General features: G+C 39.5%; 1 protein-coding gene across 2 annotated transcripts in view; it reads right to left on the bottom strand.

Annotated features, from left to right (window-relative positions):
• The window catches only part of LOC118333243 (LIM and calponin homology domains-containing protein 1-like), a gene marked incomplete in the record, with an annotated part of 88,356 nt that overhangs the window by 38,513 nt on the left and 32,007 nt on the right, over window positions 1-17,836 (bottom strand). For both annotated transcript variants that reach the window (XM_035668793.1, XM_035668794.1), the window contains 3 exon segments: window positions 3,482-3,588; window positions 10,325-10,394; window positions 13,341-13,411. In XM_035668793.1, the coding sequence (XP_035524686.1) occupies window positions 3,482-3,588; window positions 10,325-10,394; window positions 13,341-13,411 (248 nt within the window).

The following is a 17,836-nucleotide window of genomic DNA, read 5'->3' as shown; positions in this document are numbered from 1 at the left end:
TGCCAGTCAAGAGTATTTAATGAAATCTGAAAGAAGTACCTAAGCCTTACCCTTGAATTTCTTCCATTTTATTTAACCTGACTGAGGGAAACACATTTAATTTGTATTTCACATTTTTCAGCATTCCAAACCTTTGCATAAAAATTTGCTAGACAGCTGAGTGGAAACGCAGCTTCATCTCCTGTCCCCTCACTGACTCTGCCTGGCAAACTGTCACTTATCTTGGAAATCGATCTGTTTCCCTCAAAACACAGAGGAATGGGAGATATTTCAGGCCTGAGCTCATCGTGTACCCAAACCTGCCGGTCTTTACGCCTCCCTGTCCGAAGCCGTTTCCTAGATGAGTAAACACCTGTCCAGAGACTCAGGGGGAAAGAAGCACCGAAACTGCTTCCTGTCATGGGTACAAGCTGGAAGCAGGAAATAGCATCCTGTATGACAGAGGGTTACATAAATAAAGCAGGACCACTTAAATAATGACACCAAAGTTTCCTTTTCAGTCTGTGCTAACTATATTGATGAAGCACTGATTTGGTTCCTTTGTTATTCTTATTGCATTATCAGTTTGTAATGATCATTTTCAAATAACACAATTCCAACTACTGTTTGATTGCGAGAAAAATATTATATATAATATATTATCGTCTGTTCATATAAAAAATTCTATATAGACTGTGCCTTTCACTCAAGCGTGGGGTGTTCCTAAGACCCACTGTCCATCTGTTTGCTGACTCGCTTTTTATGTAGCTCTTCACTCAGGGGAGGCAGTGGAGGCACCGCAAATGAACAAAATACAGTCAGAGAGAATTTCACATGGCAACATTTTCTCATGCTGAATCAAAAAGCAGTTGGGACAGGAAAAAAACAAACTGTGGGAGTGTCTTTGCACTCCCTCCTTCTCTGCTGCTTGTATTATTTTGCCATGCAGTTATATAAACAAGAATATAAACAATCAGCATTTCTTGAATGAGAGGTCAATCCTGAGTCATTGTCAGACTGACTGAACTCTGCACAAATGGTCGTCCCTTAGAAAAGAATGGGGAGTGAATTCCTGTATGACTTCAAGCAGTGTATTTTAGAATAGGATATGTGGGTTACATTCAAATTAATAATTAATATAATTTTAACAAATTATACAAGTTCAAATTCATTCTAACTTGATTGTTTGAAAAAGTGACAGCCTTTAGCCTTAACACACACAATATTGTTACTTCGGTTTATGTCTGACACCCGCTAGGAAAAAAAAAATCACTTCACAAACTTAAATGTCACATCTGTGTCTTATTTAGAGCCTCTCCTTAGTGTTACCAGTTAATGTCAATCTATGATTACCATCAACATATGTGTACAAAGAAATAAAACATAACCTTACATTATTACTGAATATGATATGAGTGTACATGAGGTACAGACAGCAGTAAATGGACTATCAATGAAAATGATACCAGTGTCCCTGTTTGAACTGGATCTAAAACACTGTAACAGAGTGACGTTTAGAGCGGAAACAAAGGCTATTTACAGTACACATTGTGTACACCAGCATACATGCATACACACACGCCATAGTGCTTTCAAAAAATTCCTTGTCTTGACAGAACCAGTCAAGCAGCTCCTCCAGAGACCAGCGAAGATTAACACTGCACAGCCAGCATGAGGACAGTACATGCCACATACACACACACAAACGCCATACAATATATAAAAAAAAAACTGACTGCACTTGGCTTTGTTACCAAGCAACAAAGTAGGAGTCATGGTTCAATGAGTGATGCAAACTCTTGTATTTGGACAGAGACCAGTTGTGTCTAACAGATATGCTATTGTTGCGTTACTGACACAGGCTCTACAAACTTCCATTGACTGTCAGTTAGTTATTTATGTTGGCAGTGAACTGGGCGATTGTCTGACGCAGAGAATGACAGACGGGGTGACTGACAGAGAGTGGCACTCACAGAAGCAAACAAGTGATTCAGACAAACTGTCTATTAACGCACCATTGAGGCATTCATCATAACACTCGGCCCTTCCACTTAATAAAATACAACCCCTTCTATCATTATTAAAATTTCTAAAAGATGCACAAAAGCTCCAGGACAGCTACTAAATGACCCTTGAGGTGAGATTGTTTTGTCAACTGTTGTTTCCAAGGTCAAGTGTGAACTTTGAGCCTCAACTTTTTAAAGAGCTCGGAAAAACTAAATCTACTGATGAAGATCGTGCGATATGATTGACAGATGGGAGAGAAGGGATGGAACCCTGAGATGGGATTGTCAGATCCAGCATCTGCTCAGTTAAATGGTTGTCATAAACATTTCCCCAACCAAAAATCAGGCCTTCATCGCCGTTCGCTCTTATTGTTAAATCCACTGTTCTATCCACCACACTACATCAAAGTTGCTGCTTCTTATCCACTGTGCCTCATTATTTAAATGTTTTACTTAACTAAAGAGGATTCTTCCATCTAATAGTAACAGCAACTCTACCAGCTTTACATCCTTTTCTCTTTTAAAGAATAGCACCCTCTTCTTTTTGTACAGCACAAAGACCTACGACCTTTATTATTTAAAAATCTACTTTAGATCACGTACAAAACGTCTGCTGTTTGAAGAGAGGCCCGGACAAGAAGGCAATATAAAACACTGCTGTGACTATAAAGATGATACAAACAAGAACAAAGCCTATAACACTGTCACATACAGCACAAAAGTCTATAGAGAGTAATTAGTCTGAAAATACATAAGGATCGTCAATCAGAAACAGAAATATTGCCTTGAAGTACTAATCTCTACGACCTTTACTGGAATTCAGCAACAGTCCTTAACAAACAGTTTTCTGTATAGTGTTGTCTGTGGAAAGGTTAGTGTATTGAAAGCTTTTTTCACCCAGCTTCACCCCAACACGGGGAGCTGACAACTGAAAGACAGCACAGGCTATACTGGACCGTATGCACACAGGTAACAGTGGTAGGATTCGTTTAGTTTGGATTTGTGATTTGATAACTTTATATTTAGACACAATCCAAACTCGAGCCTTGCTCTTAATTTGTCAGTTTGGGTGTCTGTGATGTACTGCTGTGTGTAACTTCTTATTGTAACTTATTACTCATTTTGTGTACTGTTTGTCACTGTGCATAGGTTTTAATTAAGACCTGCCAAGGGACTGCAGCTGAAAATCAGCTCCAAGCTAACTGGTAAAATAAATCAAATGGGAATATTTATATTTAATATTGTACATGTATACAAAAATGACCACCTGCAATCATCAGGCTGGCTTTTTAGTAATATTTATACATCTCAAAATAATAAAGCAATTACTATGCTACCCTTTTAAAGAACAATAACCTTCCTGTTATTGCATCCTGTCCTTAGGTCTCACCTTCTTCACATAGTGGCTATTGTGCATAGGAACAAAACTGAAAGAAATACACACAAACACACACACCCATTGAGCAGTAAGGTAACACTGAAGCTTTGAGCCTTACTTGGCGGCGGGGCGTGTCGACGTGTCCTGCAGGTCTCCGGGGTCAAACAGCTGGGAGCCTTTCAGTCCCAACTCCTCACAGCCTCGCAGAAACACACTGAGGTTGTCCTGCACAGAACACACACACACACACACACACACACACACAATTTTGTCAAGATGAATTCGCTGTTGGCAGAGACAGAAGGCAAAGTGAGGTCAGGTCTGTTAACTGCTCAAGAGCTTAACTCAAACGCAACCATGACACACGGACACATACATACATTCTCCCTCTCTGATTCACATTCAGATCATAAAATTACTGTAGAAAATACACTATCGGCACTACAGCACAGAAATGAAAGTAAAGTTGGCAAGTTGGGTAAGCAACTCTCCACTCAAACACTATACATACACATTTGTTCAGTTCTCAGTGCGTCTCTATGGACTGTCCAAAAGTCCAAAAATGTCTTCATTCCTGAAGCGTAAGAAGTACAAAAACACACACACACTCATTTAGAGATAAGGTTGAGATCCTCCTTATTTGATACACTGTCTCCCTCTGACATGCACACAAACACACACACCACATAACAGCTCTTTCAAGGTCTCTCTGTCACACACACACAAAAAATACACGTTGGCCAGAGATGTAGAAGAATAACTGCATGAGATGGCAAGATTCCAGGCAACTTATTTTACAAATTTGAAGAGGATCCATTTTTTTTTTTTGCCTGCATACAAACATGCAAATACAAACACACACACACAAAGTGAAAATCAGGATACCTGTTCGACAGAAACGTGACACCACCTGGTTCTGTCCCCGGCTTTCGTCCGTCTGCTCTCTCAGATTACTCCAACTTTCACTCTTCACCTTTTGCTCCCTTTAAGTGTCTCCTGCTTCCTTTCTTATCTCTCCTCATTCACCTGCTTTTCCTCGATCATTCTTTCTTTCTCTTCTTCTCTACCTTTCACTCTCTCCCCATCTTCTCAGTCTTCCTCTCTCTCTCTCTCCTCTGCTCTCAGGCAAACTCTTTGTTGGATGCAACCTGAACCGAGCTCTCCTCTCCTGTTCCCAGGTTCTCTCTCTCTCTCTTTGTTTCTATGTCTCTCTATCCTTCAGAGGACCACAGCGAAAGCCCTTCCCTCTCCCTCTCTCTCTCTCTCTCTCTCAGGGTGTCACCATTTCCTCTCCACCCTGATTGTCCCAAGCGCTCTCTCTCTCTCTCTCATACACCAAAACAAAAATACAAAGCCCTCAAATCCACATACAATATGCACACATTTAGACAAAATGCTGTTTTAAATATATATAATTTTAAGTCCTCAAAAACATAACATAACTTATTAATATGTACACACTAGCTGTAAGAACACACGTATGGCTACATACACATAAACACACACACACACATTTGGAAACACTTGTTCTCACGATCCTTTCCCATTTGTAGCAAAACACCCCCTCGAAACCCACCCTGCAGCTTCCTGTGTTTTTGGGACAGTGCCATCTCGGCTCTCCTGGTGAGGCAACCCCACCCGCCCATACACACACACAAACGGCCTTCTCTTTGAGAGAGGACACAGCAATCTCTTCTTTTGACAGTTTTACTCCAGGGAGGACACACCTACAGTGGGATTAACTGGGTCTCGCACTCACACAGCTGCTGCTCAAGGTCATATTAGACATCAAAATAAGGGGCTTTCTGTCCAGTTGCTTACTATCACTGTGGGCTTAAGTTAAGAATATTTTCCAGATATCTGAAATGTATTATCATTGGAACAACAAGGGACTCCCTTAGGGTGGGGACAGCCTGTAACAGGGACTCCCAAAGCTTTTGTGTCAGGATTTCAAGTAAAACAATCCAAATATGACTCAAATATCCCCATTGGATGAGATTCTGTAGTAAAGTTTAACAACTGGGTGGACTGTTTTGTTAGACATACAGAGTACATAGGCAAACATCTCTGCAATCATATACATCAACAGTGAACTATTAGTTATTCACTTTGCTTTGAAGCTCTCGATATAAACTTGGATACATGTTGTAATGTGGATCAGTGAACTTGCTCAATAACGCTGTCCATAAACAAAATATAAACAATCATGTCTGCAGTAATCATGCACTCTGATTACGGATTATGATACTCTGAGTATACATAAAAAAAGAAGCGCTTGAAAAGTTGCCACCAGGGTCTGGATGGGGATCTGATGGTGTTGAAAACAACCATCTCAGCTATCACAGAGCAACTTCAACTCTAACCTCAGCAACTTTTTTCCACATTTTTCCCTATTTTCCATCAGTTGGTATTTCACACGGTCTGGAATAACAAACAATGGAATAAACAACAAGTCAACAGACCATTAAAGAGGCTCATTTAGTAGCAACTTGCGTAATGGCAAACAGGATAATTTACTGGGTGTTTGGAGTGTGTGCGAGGAGGTGTGTATATGTGTGTCTTAAGAAGTGAGCATAACTTTGCAGGTCACTGCCACAGGAAACTGGGCGTCTACCGCAGAGAAATGACTGACAGCTGAATGTGTTTGTAGAAGGATTGGGAGGCAGGAGGTGGATTGAAAGGCCCTGTCCACTCTGTTAAAAAAATTGAAGTCGTGTAGAAATATAAACATTGGCAAAACTAAAATAATAAGTAATAATTACAGAGAAGACAAAGGTCAATCACCAAGGGCCTTCAAAATGGCATTTAAACCACATCTAAATATATGTCCAGAGTTAAAAGTCGATGATTATTTGAAATAAGCAGTAAACAAAATATTATATGTATAAATTAGCAGTAAAAACAAACTTTATGAAAGCAACATGTTCCAAGTTCCAATATTACTCACAGCGCATAGGATGATAATTATTATTTTGTGTGTGTACTGTACACAGTGTGTGTCATTGTAATCAATATCCTATTACCACGATAAGACCAACAAGGTTTCTCATGGAAGAGGATCAGTGGTCACGTCCTGATTTTAGTCCTTGACAGAACCCAGAGGAAAGCAGCCCCGGATGAGGAAACAAGCCACTTGATTGTTAACAAGAGATCTCCCTGTACAGGATAACTCCCAGAAATGAGGCAAGGGTTTTTATAGATTCACAAATATACTGACATTAAATAGCAAAAGACAAATGATGACTGTGTAAATATGCATTTATATGCATACTCACTAGAGTTAGACCAGTATATTAGCCAATATTAGCTACAGACTATAGGCAACAGAGGTGCCTGACAAGTTAGCAAACTAAATGTCCTGCTCAGTACGTCATAGTCACAACAATTAAGAAAAAAAAAAAAAAAGTAAGAGATTTTATTAAAAATGTAAAAGTAAAAGTAATGTGTTCAATAAATATTAAATAAATATTTAAAAAATGACTCTCTGCAAAGGTGTTGTTACTCAAATTTAAAAAATAGTCCAAAATATTGATAGTAGTAAGCACTCATTTTGTTTTATTTTTCTGTTCTTTTATTATTTTCAAGTAAAATCTTATATAAATGAAAAGCTCTTAATGCACTGAGGCATTTCAATTATCTCAAGATAGTAATGAAGCATAAAATCCCTCAAACGACTATGAAAATTTTAAATCCCCAAAGCTGGAATTACAAAGGTTTTACGTAACAGTCTGTGTGAGTTTATTATTATTATTTGTTTACATGTGCGTCACTGAAAAGTAATACAAATGCCTGCTGCACTAAATGCGATGTCTGGAGAACAACACATTTTTTTAACATGTGAATAACTACCATTCAACTTCAACCAATCTCCACTGCGTGTCTGTTTACACACTATAAAACATGAGCATACCAGTCGACCCAGAGACGGCTGGGAACATAGCACGCAACAACCAACCTGTTCAGACGAACACACTGAGCCATACAGGCCGAGCTGCCAAAGCACTGAGGTAGCTGCTCTAATTACCAAACAGCCAAACCTCCTCAGAGACTCATTTTCCCATTAGCCCCCAAACAGGAAGAGGAAGGGGGAGTAGCCTGTGTTTTATTATGATGGGCCAGATAACAGCAGCCCCCTTGTTTATGCGTTTCTCACCTCTTTAATCACAGCCAAGAGGAAAAAAAATACCTGCAGGAAGCTATAAGGCAGAATTATGAAACGTCTATAGTATAGAGGGTCATATTGTAATGGAATAAAACCTGCAGGTGTGATTTTAGCCTTATTTCCTCAGATTATGAATGTAAACATGTTGTCTTCAGTGGATGAACCATCCGCCCTTTGGGCCAATTAGAAATGGTCATGCAATGTATTTTTGTCCTGTAACTGCACTGCCTCTCCTTGGGCCAATAAGGGCAGTTGTTTTTTAATAATGCGACATGCATCAGTCGCTGTTGTTACGAGATACTTTCCAGTTTAACGATCAAAAAACCTTTGAAATATTGTCCACTATGATAAAAATAAAAGCCCCTACAATAACCATTAAGTGGAATTAACACCTCAAAAGATAATCAACAAATTATGCTATTTGTTACTTGGATTGTTTAATAGATTTCATTGTATTACATACAAGTGTTGGCGTTACTGTGTCCACCTGCCATTGATAAATACTTTTTCAATTTTCTCATTTGATTTTGGCAGTGTTGATTTATCTGAAGGAAATGAAGATCTGACAACTAAACATTCCAATGTGAAGGTCAGTAGTTTTAACAGTATAAGCTTTTAAAAAGCCATGGCTGTCAACCAGTGCAGATGAACAGATTAGAGTCCATTAGGCCAGATAGATGAACAGTATACTAGAGTAACTATAGTGAAGAATGCACGATAGTACAACCAGAAAAAGACAGGAAGAAAAACAAAGACAGAAACCAAGCACCGAAAACAACAGAAACTAAATATTTATGTCCTTGCACAGATCTCATAGTTAAAGTATTACAAAAATGGAGTAAGCTCAGAAGCTACTGGGTTTAAAAGCTCAAACAGGATAATCAATTGTTATTCTAGCAGTCATTGTATGGTGGGGAAAAGAAGGGCCCATAAAGAATGTGGCTGTGTAATTATCCGCCACTTGTAAAAAACCAGAGAAGGCTCATTGGCAGCCATTAGTGACGCCATGCGATAAGAAAAGCAATTTCAGCCCAACTCAGACTTCCTGGTCTGTTCTGTCACACTGCGATTCAGATACTACCCAGCTCCCCTTACATCTTGTTATATAAGTACTACAACTTCTGTCCTAGACACCTGTACCCCTTTTGTACGCCACCATCCCATAATAACCTCCTTTGTCTGTAATTACTGTTCATTGGAACTTGGAACAATAAATGGAATCTTGATTCAACCTCAATAACTTTCATTAAGGAACTCAAACAACCTGTCAGTGCAGTTTAATGTCTGTAATCACACTGACGTGGCCTGTACTTTATATCATGAATAATGCCACAGTTTCACAGAGTGAGTAAAAAAAATATCTGCTTTAAAAAACAAGCTGAAAACTAAATTTTTAGAGGGAAGAAATCTCAGTTTATGGCCAAGTAACCATTCAGTAATTAGTGCTGGTACACAGACTTATCAAACCCTTGCAGGTACAGAGCTTACTGCTTTAAATACTAAAGCTGCTTATTCTTTAAAATTTGTATTGTGGTTTTGCACTGTGACATGGTGTGTGCTATTTCTGTATAAACCAATGTGTTACATTAACAGTCTTTAAGACAGCATTTAGGAATGTAACTGAGAGCAAGTTAGGAAGGAAAGAGAAATGGAAGCACATTTAGAATGAGTTCCGATGTGATCAACTTTCAGTGTGCCTCTGTTTACATGTCGGGCCCTGGTCCTGAAAGGTCACTTCATCCAGATCAAGGTCTTAAGACATCATGAAAGGGCTCCACTGTATTGCACTGTACTCTACTGAAATGTATCAGTGTTCAGGTCGACTGAAATTCACAGGCTCTCATTCAAAACAGGAAGCAAACTTAAGATTTAAATAAAACCACAGACAACAATGCACATTATTCAGTTCAGGTTATGGAATCAGGAATACATTTCTTCCTGCTCAGGTGAAAAAAATACTTTTTGACGGTTTTAGTAAATCAAACTAATTTTGTTTAGAAATAAATGCAATGGAAAGACAGGGAAATGGATGTGTGTAGTACTACAACTGTCTTACTGTGCAATAAGTGAGTCATTATGGCTCTGTGTCACACACGGCTGCTGATGGACACCTTGGCTGTGAGGACTGAAATGGAGATCTTCCAGCTGCAGATATCTGTAATCAAACCCTGATAATAACACACCGGGTGCTATATAATGTAAAGTCTATCCAAGCCAGTAAATCAAAATATCAAATGATTATTGTCCTGTATGTCTGTAGTTATTGCCTTAGGTGACACTTCAGTAGTATCCAGAATTTGCTTCCTAAACCACACTGACAAAGACAAAGAAGTTAACTGCAATTTGAAACGTGCCTTTTTTTTTTTTTTTTTTTACATACCTTGGCAGTCATCCTTAGATACAAATCACTAATAATTTGATATGATGAGGTTTGATGTAGTTTTTATTAGGCACCTGGAATATGACAGGGCTGCTAATCTGTAGGCCATCTTTCTGCTTTGGAAAGCTGCAGGTATCAAAACCATAATCTCAAGTTACAAGGCATGTGGCTGCCATACTTTCCCTGTGATACCACTATGGACATTTTTTACACTTTCAAGTTTTTAGAATTTGACAGCACTGAATAAGATTTGCCTCAAGCATCCCTGGAGTGGGAAACACACAGCAAGGGGGGGAGACAGAGACATAAAGTAATGTGACAAGGAAGGAAAAGCAAGAAATAGCATAGGGAAAAAGATCCAAGAGGAAGACAGTCTTAAGGTTTGTAGTGTAAAGGATGAGTGAGGGTAGAGGACTCACCAGGCCAGCTATGGGTGTTGGAAGTCTGTTAATTTTCTTCACCAGGCCGGGTTTAATACAGCTCAGCAACCTAACAAAAGGCACACAGGGAAGAAGACATTACGACAAAAACTGAATTGAAAAAACAAAAAACAAAAAGCAGAGTCATGCCTTTAAAACTTGTCTAGATGAATATTTTATATGATGCATCACAAAGTAAGTTTATACCCAGCTCAAGCAGAGTGAAATAACTGCAGGCAAAATAGATAAAGAGTGTGTGAAACTGTGTGTATATGTGTGTGTGTGTGTGTGTGTGTGTGTGTAGGGGGATCAGAAAAGGGAGAGAGAAACATTTTGGAGGGTCCCCACAGTGGCGCCTAGAAGGTTTATGACAAGGCAGATCCTAAATCAGAGTTCAGAATCAGTGCTTTTCCTTCCACCCGCTGGGAGCTGTTAACTAGTTCCAGTATGCTTCACAGTGAAGTACTATGTGAAGAGGTATGTCCTTGTGCTGTCATCTCTCATTGCACGTACCCAGTAAAGTTTCAGCCTGTTCCTGCAAACTCGGGCGGCTTGTCAGTCATGAACGAGCAGTTTCAGAGTTCTGTTCTATCTGACTCCAGTTTCATCTTTTGTGTTGTTTTCATCGGAGGAAGCAGTATAATGATTCTGCTCTGTGAAGGAAAAACCCACCCTTGGATACGCTTACAGTATTAAATGTCAGCCCTGTGATGTTGATGGCATTCCTTCAGGTATTTTGCGATGAAATGCTGTAATTCACCTTTTTAGTGAACTCTTTCCCTCAGCCTGCCTCGTCTACTTCAACTTCAGTTAGAGATTTCCTGCTGTACTGTTTGTTTCCCAGAATAACTTTCAACAACCCCAAGAGAAGGGTGTTCTCAGTGCTACATACAATATGATATGTGTAGGAGGGGAGAGTGAGCAATGGCAACAGTGAAGACAATATCTCCACTCTTGAAAAATTGCCTGGAATGAGATTAATGTTGCAGTCTGCTTTCTTTTTGTTCTTTTTTTTCCCGAATGACAAAAGACTTAACTATTTCTCTGTTTCAATAGCTCTTCTAAGATAGATTTCTCCCTGCACAATTGTTGAGCATCAGCACAGAGGACTGTGTTTATAAAAATGTTTTTGGGAAAAAAATTGAACAATCCCATTGAAGTATTTCCACCATAGTTACAAACATAAAATCAGATGTTTTGCCAGTAATGAGCAGGCAGTGCAGGGCCCATTTGTGTCTGCTGAGGACTGTCACAGTGAAAAAACTTTGTACAGCATTAAGAGGAAATGGGAATGACTATAAGAGTGAGAGTGCTTTCCTGGATTTTAAAACAAAGACACAAACAAAACAAACACGGTACAAGCGACATTAATGCATCATCGTCTTCTTGGTGTTGAGTATGTACAGGGACAAACACATTTCCTGACGCCTTTTGTATCAGGAAAAAGAGGAAGAGGTTGGACGGTGTTTCGCTTACCGAATTAGTGAGATTCAAAACAAGCCGAACACAGGAAGTCCAATCTGCTCACTCCTCTGCTGCTTGGATACCATTGAAGTGCATTACTTGACTAAACGCTTGCACGATTAACCCACATCAGTAACTTAAACGTTTGGGAAACTGTCCAAGGATCATAGGTTTGATCTCAATAACTGCTAAAGTGTGTCAATGAACACTAAATATTCTGTTTAAAGGTCCCAGAGTCGTCTGCAGCCATTTACTCATCGTGAATCGGTCTGTCTTTAGGGGAAAGCATCAGCTAAGTGATGTCATGAATACTGTTTGTTGCCAAGGTGTATGTTACAGCTTTACATAGATGTATTACCAAGTGGTTTGACTGAGAATCTACAGTCCACAGGGAGTTTGTATGGTGAAACCCATGTAAGGAAGTGTTTTGTGTGTTTTCAGGGTCAAGGCACTTAGAAGAAAGACAATGTATAGATGATTGCCTATTACTACAGTCTACTAAGTGTTAAAACATTAATTGAGAGAATTGTGCAGATTGGACAAGGGTTGGGCTCTCTGAGAGGTTATTCATTTTTAATATGCTAATTGTTGTTGGTCATAGGTCAACTCACCATTATTGAATAATATTTAGATTATTTTTTCAATGATCAATTCACGCTTTTAGTTTCTAAAACATCCAGAACATGTTGTTAACATGCTGTAAGCACACTGAAAGTTGACCAGCTGTTTTCATCTGCAAGCCACTTTGGTGCAGGCTGCCTCCCATGGAGTCTGCCATGTTGAACCAGCATGTTTCTACAGTAGCCCAGAACAGGCAAACCAAACACTGGCTGTAGAAAGAGCCTTTATCGTTTTTTGCAAGTTTTGTGACCGCCATAGTTTCACTTCACAGCCCACTGTCATTCCAGGGTCATCAAATACTGACACGAGCTGGTGATTATAACCATGATTTCTCCAATTGTGCCAATCACACATTTAGAACACACTAATATTTCCTGATTTTCAGGGTCTGGAGTCTTGCTGTCTCTCTGGATCGTCCATGGTATTTCAGAAATTCCAAAACCAGTGGGGGCACTGTTAAATTGGATGTGATCTCTGTATTCACAATAATGATTGTGTAAACAGTGGGCTTGTGTAACTAAACTTGGCAGAAAGGAATATGGAAGAGGGAAAGTGCAAGTGCAACTGTGTGTGTGTGTGAGTGGTGGGGGGGTGTTCTGTCTCATATCAGCACCTCAACTCATTATGAGTGGGCAGACGAGAGTTCAGATGTCGTGCTGGAGGACAATTTAACAGGACACCAGTCTCTCTGATCACTGGACCACAGTGTTGTAACAAGTCAGTGAACAACCTGTTGGACAGCTAATGTTCTTTCTACTCATTCTGAATCATATGTAGTTATTCTAAGCTGACAGTAGAGTCAAATAGAAAGAACCTATATTTCACTCAGACAATTCAGCAATTGACAACAAGGATAAAGGCAGAAGAAACAGCTAGTGGAGAATTGAATTAATAACAGTCAGATAAAAATTTAAATGTAGTCCAAACTTACTCGCATAGCAGTATCCCATTCTCCAAACCTCCTCTGAAATCCTTGTCGCCAAAGCATCTTCCTGTCACTGCCTACAGAGAGAACAAAAGGAGTGAGTTAGCAAAACAATAAGACCAAAAAAATAACATCAAACAATCAAATATGTCACTGAATTTGAAGTCTAGACACACAAGTGCCACTTGGAAACCAAGAAGGAAGCCCAACAACCTTTTTTAACACTCCTTTCACGTCTTTCCTTCGCAGTAAATCCAGGGAATGGTATAGAGAGGTGCACAAAGAGCTGCCGGCCGTATATCAAGTCCCTCTCTGGTTAACGGTGCTAAACACTAACAAGCTTGACATAAGCCGCAATCATCCTGACCAAATGGCTCTGGCAGGCTAATATGTTGTGACAGGGGATTTATTGGGTAATAGTTGCTCAGACCCTCTGAGGAGGAGAAGCTGCCTGTTGCATGTATTTGCATGACAACGGTGCATCATTAGTAATGTGTGCTTTTCTTGCACAAATATTGCAACACATATTTTCTTATTTCTTGTACGTTGCAAGACATTCCTTCAACAAATAAGGAATAAGAAAAGTGTCTAAAACCCTGGTGTAGCAAACCTGTACATGTTCCAAACATGTTTAAGGTTCAAAGCAAAGTTTGAATCCTCAAAATTGCTGTTCTCTACTTCTATCGTTCAACCTTCAGTGGATATTATGACCTTTCACTTTTAATTATGCAAGTGAACAGCGAATCTGAAGTCCCACATGAACACACACAAACATCTCAAGTGCAAATATAAACACCATCAGTGAAATAATTGCCTCCCACTCCAGAATATGTGCTGTTGCAGGACTTTTAGGATCAAATCTACTTAAAATCCATTTATTCTCACTAACACTGGCAGGGATTTGGCCATAAAAAAAGAAGGGGCGGGGGGGGCTTTGGACTGCTGGTTTGGAAGCCAAAACAATTACAAGATTAAATTTCCTGAGAGTTTCTTTTACATTTATTTGCACAGCTGTGGAAAAAAGTGTGGAGATGTAGAGTGTCTGGCCCGACTGTGTGTTTCTGTCAGCTTCTTGGCTCGTCGGGGGGGGGGGCCTGGACCAATTACAAAAGAAATGGACTGCTGTATTACAGTGAGTAGGCAGACAGTAGGCCTCATTCTGGCTGGGGGGCGCGCGGGTGAACGCGTTGTTGGTGATTGGGAGACAGGCAGAGAGGCAGACAGAGATAGAAAAGACAAACAGAGAAAAGAAAGTAACACAGATTTTCCTTGTATGCTGCCATTTAGTTATTCACTGCCACTATTCCCTACTGCGGTGGCACTTGAACAGGGCACTATGTGCCTGGTGTTGACAGCATAAAAGTGAGGCCTGAGTGTGAGGCCTAAAGGTCTGCCTCACAGTACAAACTTATGGTCCACAAAATCCACATTCTATGATTACAATTTATGGCCCTGCTCTGGAGGAAAAGCTCATATGAAGATGGTCTCTCACACATGTGGCACACAACAGGAGATTGTGTCGAATGCGTTCTCTCCTACTGGAAATACTTGTTTGGTTTAGGCAAGTGGTGGCGCCAAGAGTGTGCAGGAGGAGGACTCGTCCATAATTGTATTATATCATTTTTGCATTGTATCATTAGTTCTCTATATGTATTTGGACATATATGCAATATCAACAAAAGAGGGGAAAGCAACATACAGGCAAACAGAACAGAGTACGAAGCAGCAACAATCCATCCACTTCAATTTCCAGTCCAACTGATTCAGACTTTGGTGTTAAAGCTTGTTTGGGGATGCCCAGAAAAGTTTAGGGTAGCAGTGCAAATGTAATTGTGGCTTAATAGGCAAACTTAAATGGCAAAATACCAAAATACCAAATACCAAAATAAATAAATATGCTAAGCAAATAAATAAAACTGTTTATGTTTGAGTTGTTATTTTTTTCTATTTAGTCCTTAAGGTCAGCAGGCTTGGTTAACTAAAATGTTAAAGGAAGATTTTGTCCAAAGGTAATCTGCCTACCACGTCACCAACTAATGTGTTTAATCCATACAAAACAAAGAATTGCAACAACAACAATTTGTGGTTTTACAGGGTTTTACATGGCGTTTCTGACAGAGCCAGGATAGTTGTTTCATGCCAAGCTAAGCTTCATATGTACCGTACAGATATGAGAGATGTGTTAATCTTTTCATCTAACTCGAGGCAAGAGAGCAAATTCGTCTATTTCCAAAAATCAAACATGTTTTAAACATCTGTAGAGCCAGGAGACCTGGTGCAGCCTTAGGAAGTTAAACAGACTAGTTAACACAGACAGTCTAATGTTGCTAGACTGCATTTTCCCAGTTAACAGAGAGAGCTTGTCTTTTCCACTGGGCTTCAGGCCCTGAAGTGACTTGGCCAGACAAACTTCTTTGGCTCTGCCGACTGAGGTTTAACTTAATCAATGGGATTAATTCTTTCTCCAGATTTGCCTCTGATAAATGTTTGTGAAACAAACTGTTCAATCTTTTGTGTGCAACTGTACAACAGACAGTAGAGCCCACAATATTCATGTCTTTTCTACATTACATAATAATATTCTGCATTCTGTAGCACGTGAGGGAACAACATTGCCAGATCTTCAGTGTAAATGTATACCAACCCCAGGTGTAGTACATTAGGCAATAGCATCCCTGGTTTTGCTTGTTAGAGAGAAGCATTTTATGGTCTGATCCCAGTTAAGATTCAGTGGCCTAGATACTTTTATATCTGCTGCTTAAAAAATCTGCAGCCGGGTATATGACCTTGATTTAGGAACTCCTCAATAAATGTGTCAGAGGATGTTAGTACTCTGCTTGCTAACGATTGGATAAACTTTTACTGCTTTGACATAGCAGTGTTATGCCCACAGTCCCATACACCACACCATAAATATAGTCAGGTTTTGGTTACTTGTTAAAAAAAGAAACATGCTGGTTGTTGCAGGGGTTAAACCTGTGTGCTTTGAGTTACAGAAAAGTGTTAGTAACAACTAGGTCAGCTCTTCACTAACCTTGTCAATGAGCATGGGGAGATTATAGTGTCACACCACCTTCTCAGGGAGAGATTACAGTGTCGCTGCCTTTACAAAGATGTGTTTACAGTTTAAGGACAGCAAGTGAAGGAAAAGGATAAAAAATAACACTTCCAATTACTATTAATAAAGTGATAAACTTTAACTTATGCAGATATACAAGGCTTATAATTTCCCTACAGGTGGTATTGAACAAGGTTCCAGCTAGAAATACAGAAAACTGCTCATACTCATGATTCCATAAGAGAAAGAAAAGATAGGACGCGTTCAAATCTGTGTATGTAATTGAATAATTTTTTTCTATATTCAATAAATCCTAAAAATAACTTCATGGGCCTCTGGTGGGCCCAAACCTCCAGATGGAAAGCAGTGTTTTTAAGGTTAGGTCAATTAATATTCTGCCCTTTGGGGTTCCTGCACATTAACATAAATTATAAACCTCTCTTATGGCTATGACCAGGCCTGAACTGTAGAAAATGGCAGAGATTCCGTTTTTCTCATCATCTTGCAGCTTGGCAGTGACTGCAGAGCTGCTAAGGACCTTGATTCATGTACATCTGTTGCTCCCATAAGTCTCATCTTGAGCTGAAGGGCTCATGAAACCCCTGACTGACTAGAGGGGACACTTAGTTTGAGACAACACATTTGGGCAACATATTTATACATAATGTTTTTCTGTTGTGTGGAAGAGTAACACACATGCCATCCTATTGTATTAAACCCTTGAGGGTGGAGGCTGGCTGGCTGGTGGGCTTTGCACCGTGGTTGAGAATATTACCTTCCTAACTAATAAAACACCTCATAAGCTTCCAGTAGGAAGCTTCAGCTAAAGTAACATTGCTATAAAAGTCGAAGCAGCATATTTCTTTCGCATGCGGAGGGAGTGTTGTTTATTGTAGGTTAAGAGCATGGTGCACAGAAAAATAAAAAATGTCATTTGAAGTGGCCATTAAACACTGAATCTGAAACCTCATCAAAATCAGATCTAGTAAAGGAAGTAATAAAATACCCACCGAAGCACCAAGCATTTTAAAAGTTGTTTGCTTGTCATCATGTGGACAGACCTGCCAAAGCAGGAATGAGACTAAAATCGCCATTGTGATTGTGAGTTCTTTCAGCACTCTTTTGATTGAAGCTATGATAGAATGAAAAATATTTATACAAGATTTGATTGGCTGTATCAAAACAAGGTCTCCGTCTGCGTAGATGGGTACTGGAACAGTATTTCGTCAGGGTTGATTGTTTGGGTCACTAACATGAAACCAAACAATATAAAATATAAAACTGGTTTCTGATTTTCTTCTCAAAGGGAAACAAATGACAAGTGCTTTACAGAACAGATATGTGTACTGGAGCAGGCAAAAAAAAATGTCAGTCATACTTCAAATTAAGTCAAACAAATGTCTCGATGAAGATGCATCCTAAAAATGCTGGAAACTTCTGGATG

Source organism: Morone saxatilis, unplaced genomic scaffold (assembly GCF_004916995.1).
Source record: "Morone saxatilis isolate NCDOM2014 unplaced genomic scaffold, NCSU_SB_2.0 Contig22, whole genome shotgun sequence".
In the NCBI taxonomy this organism is placed as follows: Eukaryota; Metazoa; Chordata; class Actinopteri; family Moronidae; genus Morone; species Morone saxatilis.
The sequence above is the reverse complement of the archived record's forward strand: the minus strand, read 5'-3'. Positions and strand labels throughout refer to the sequence as shown.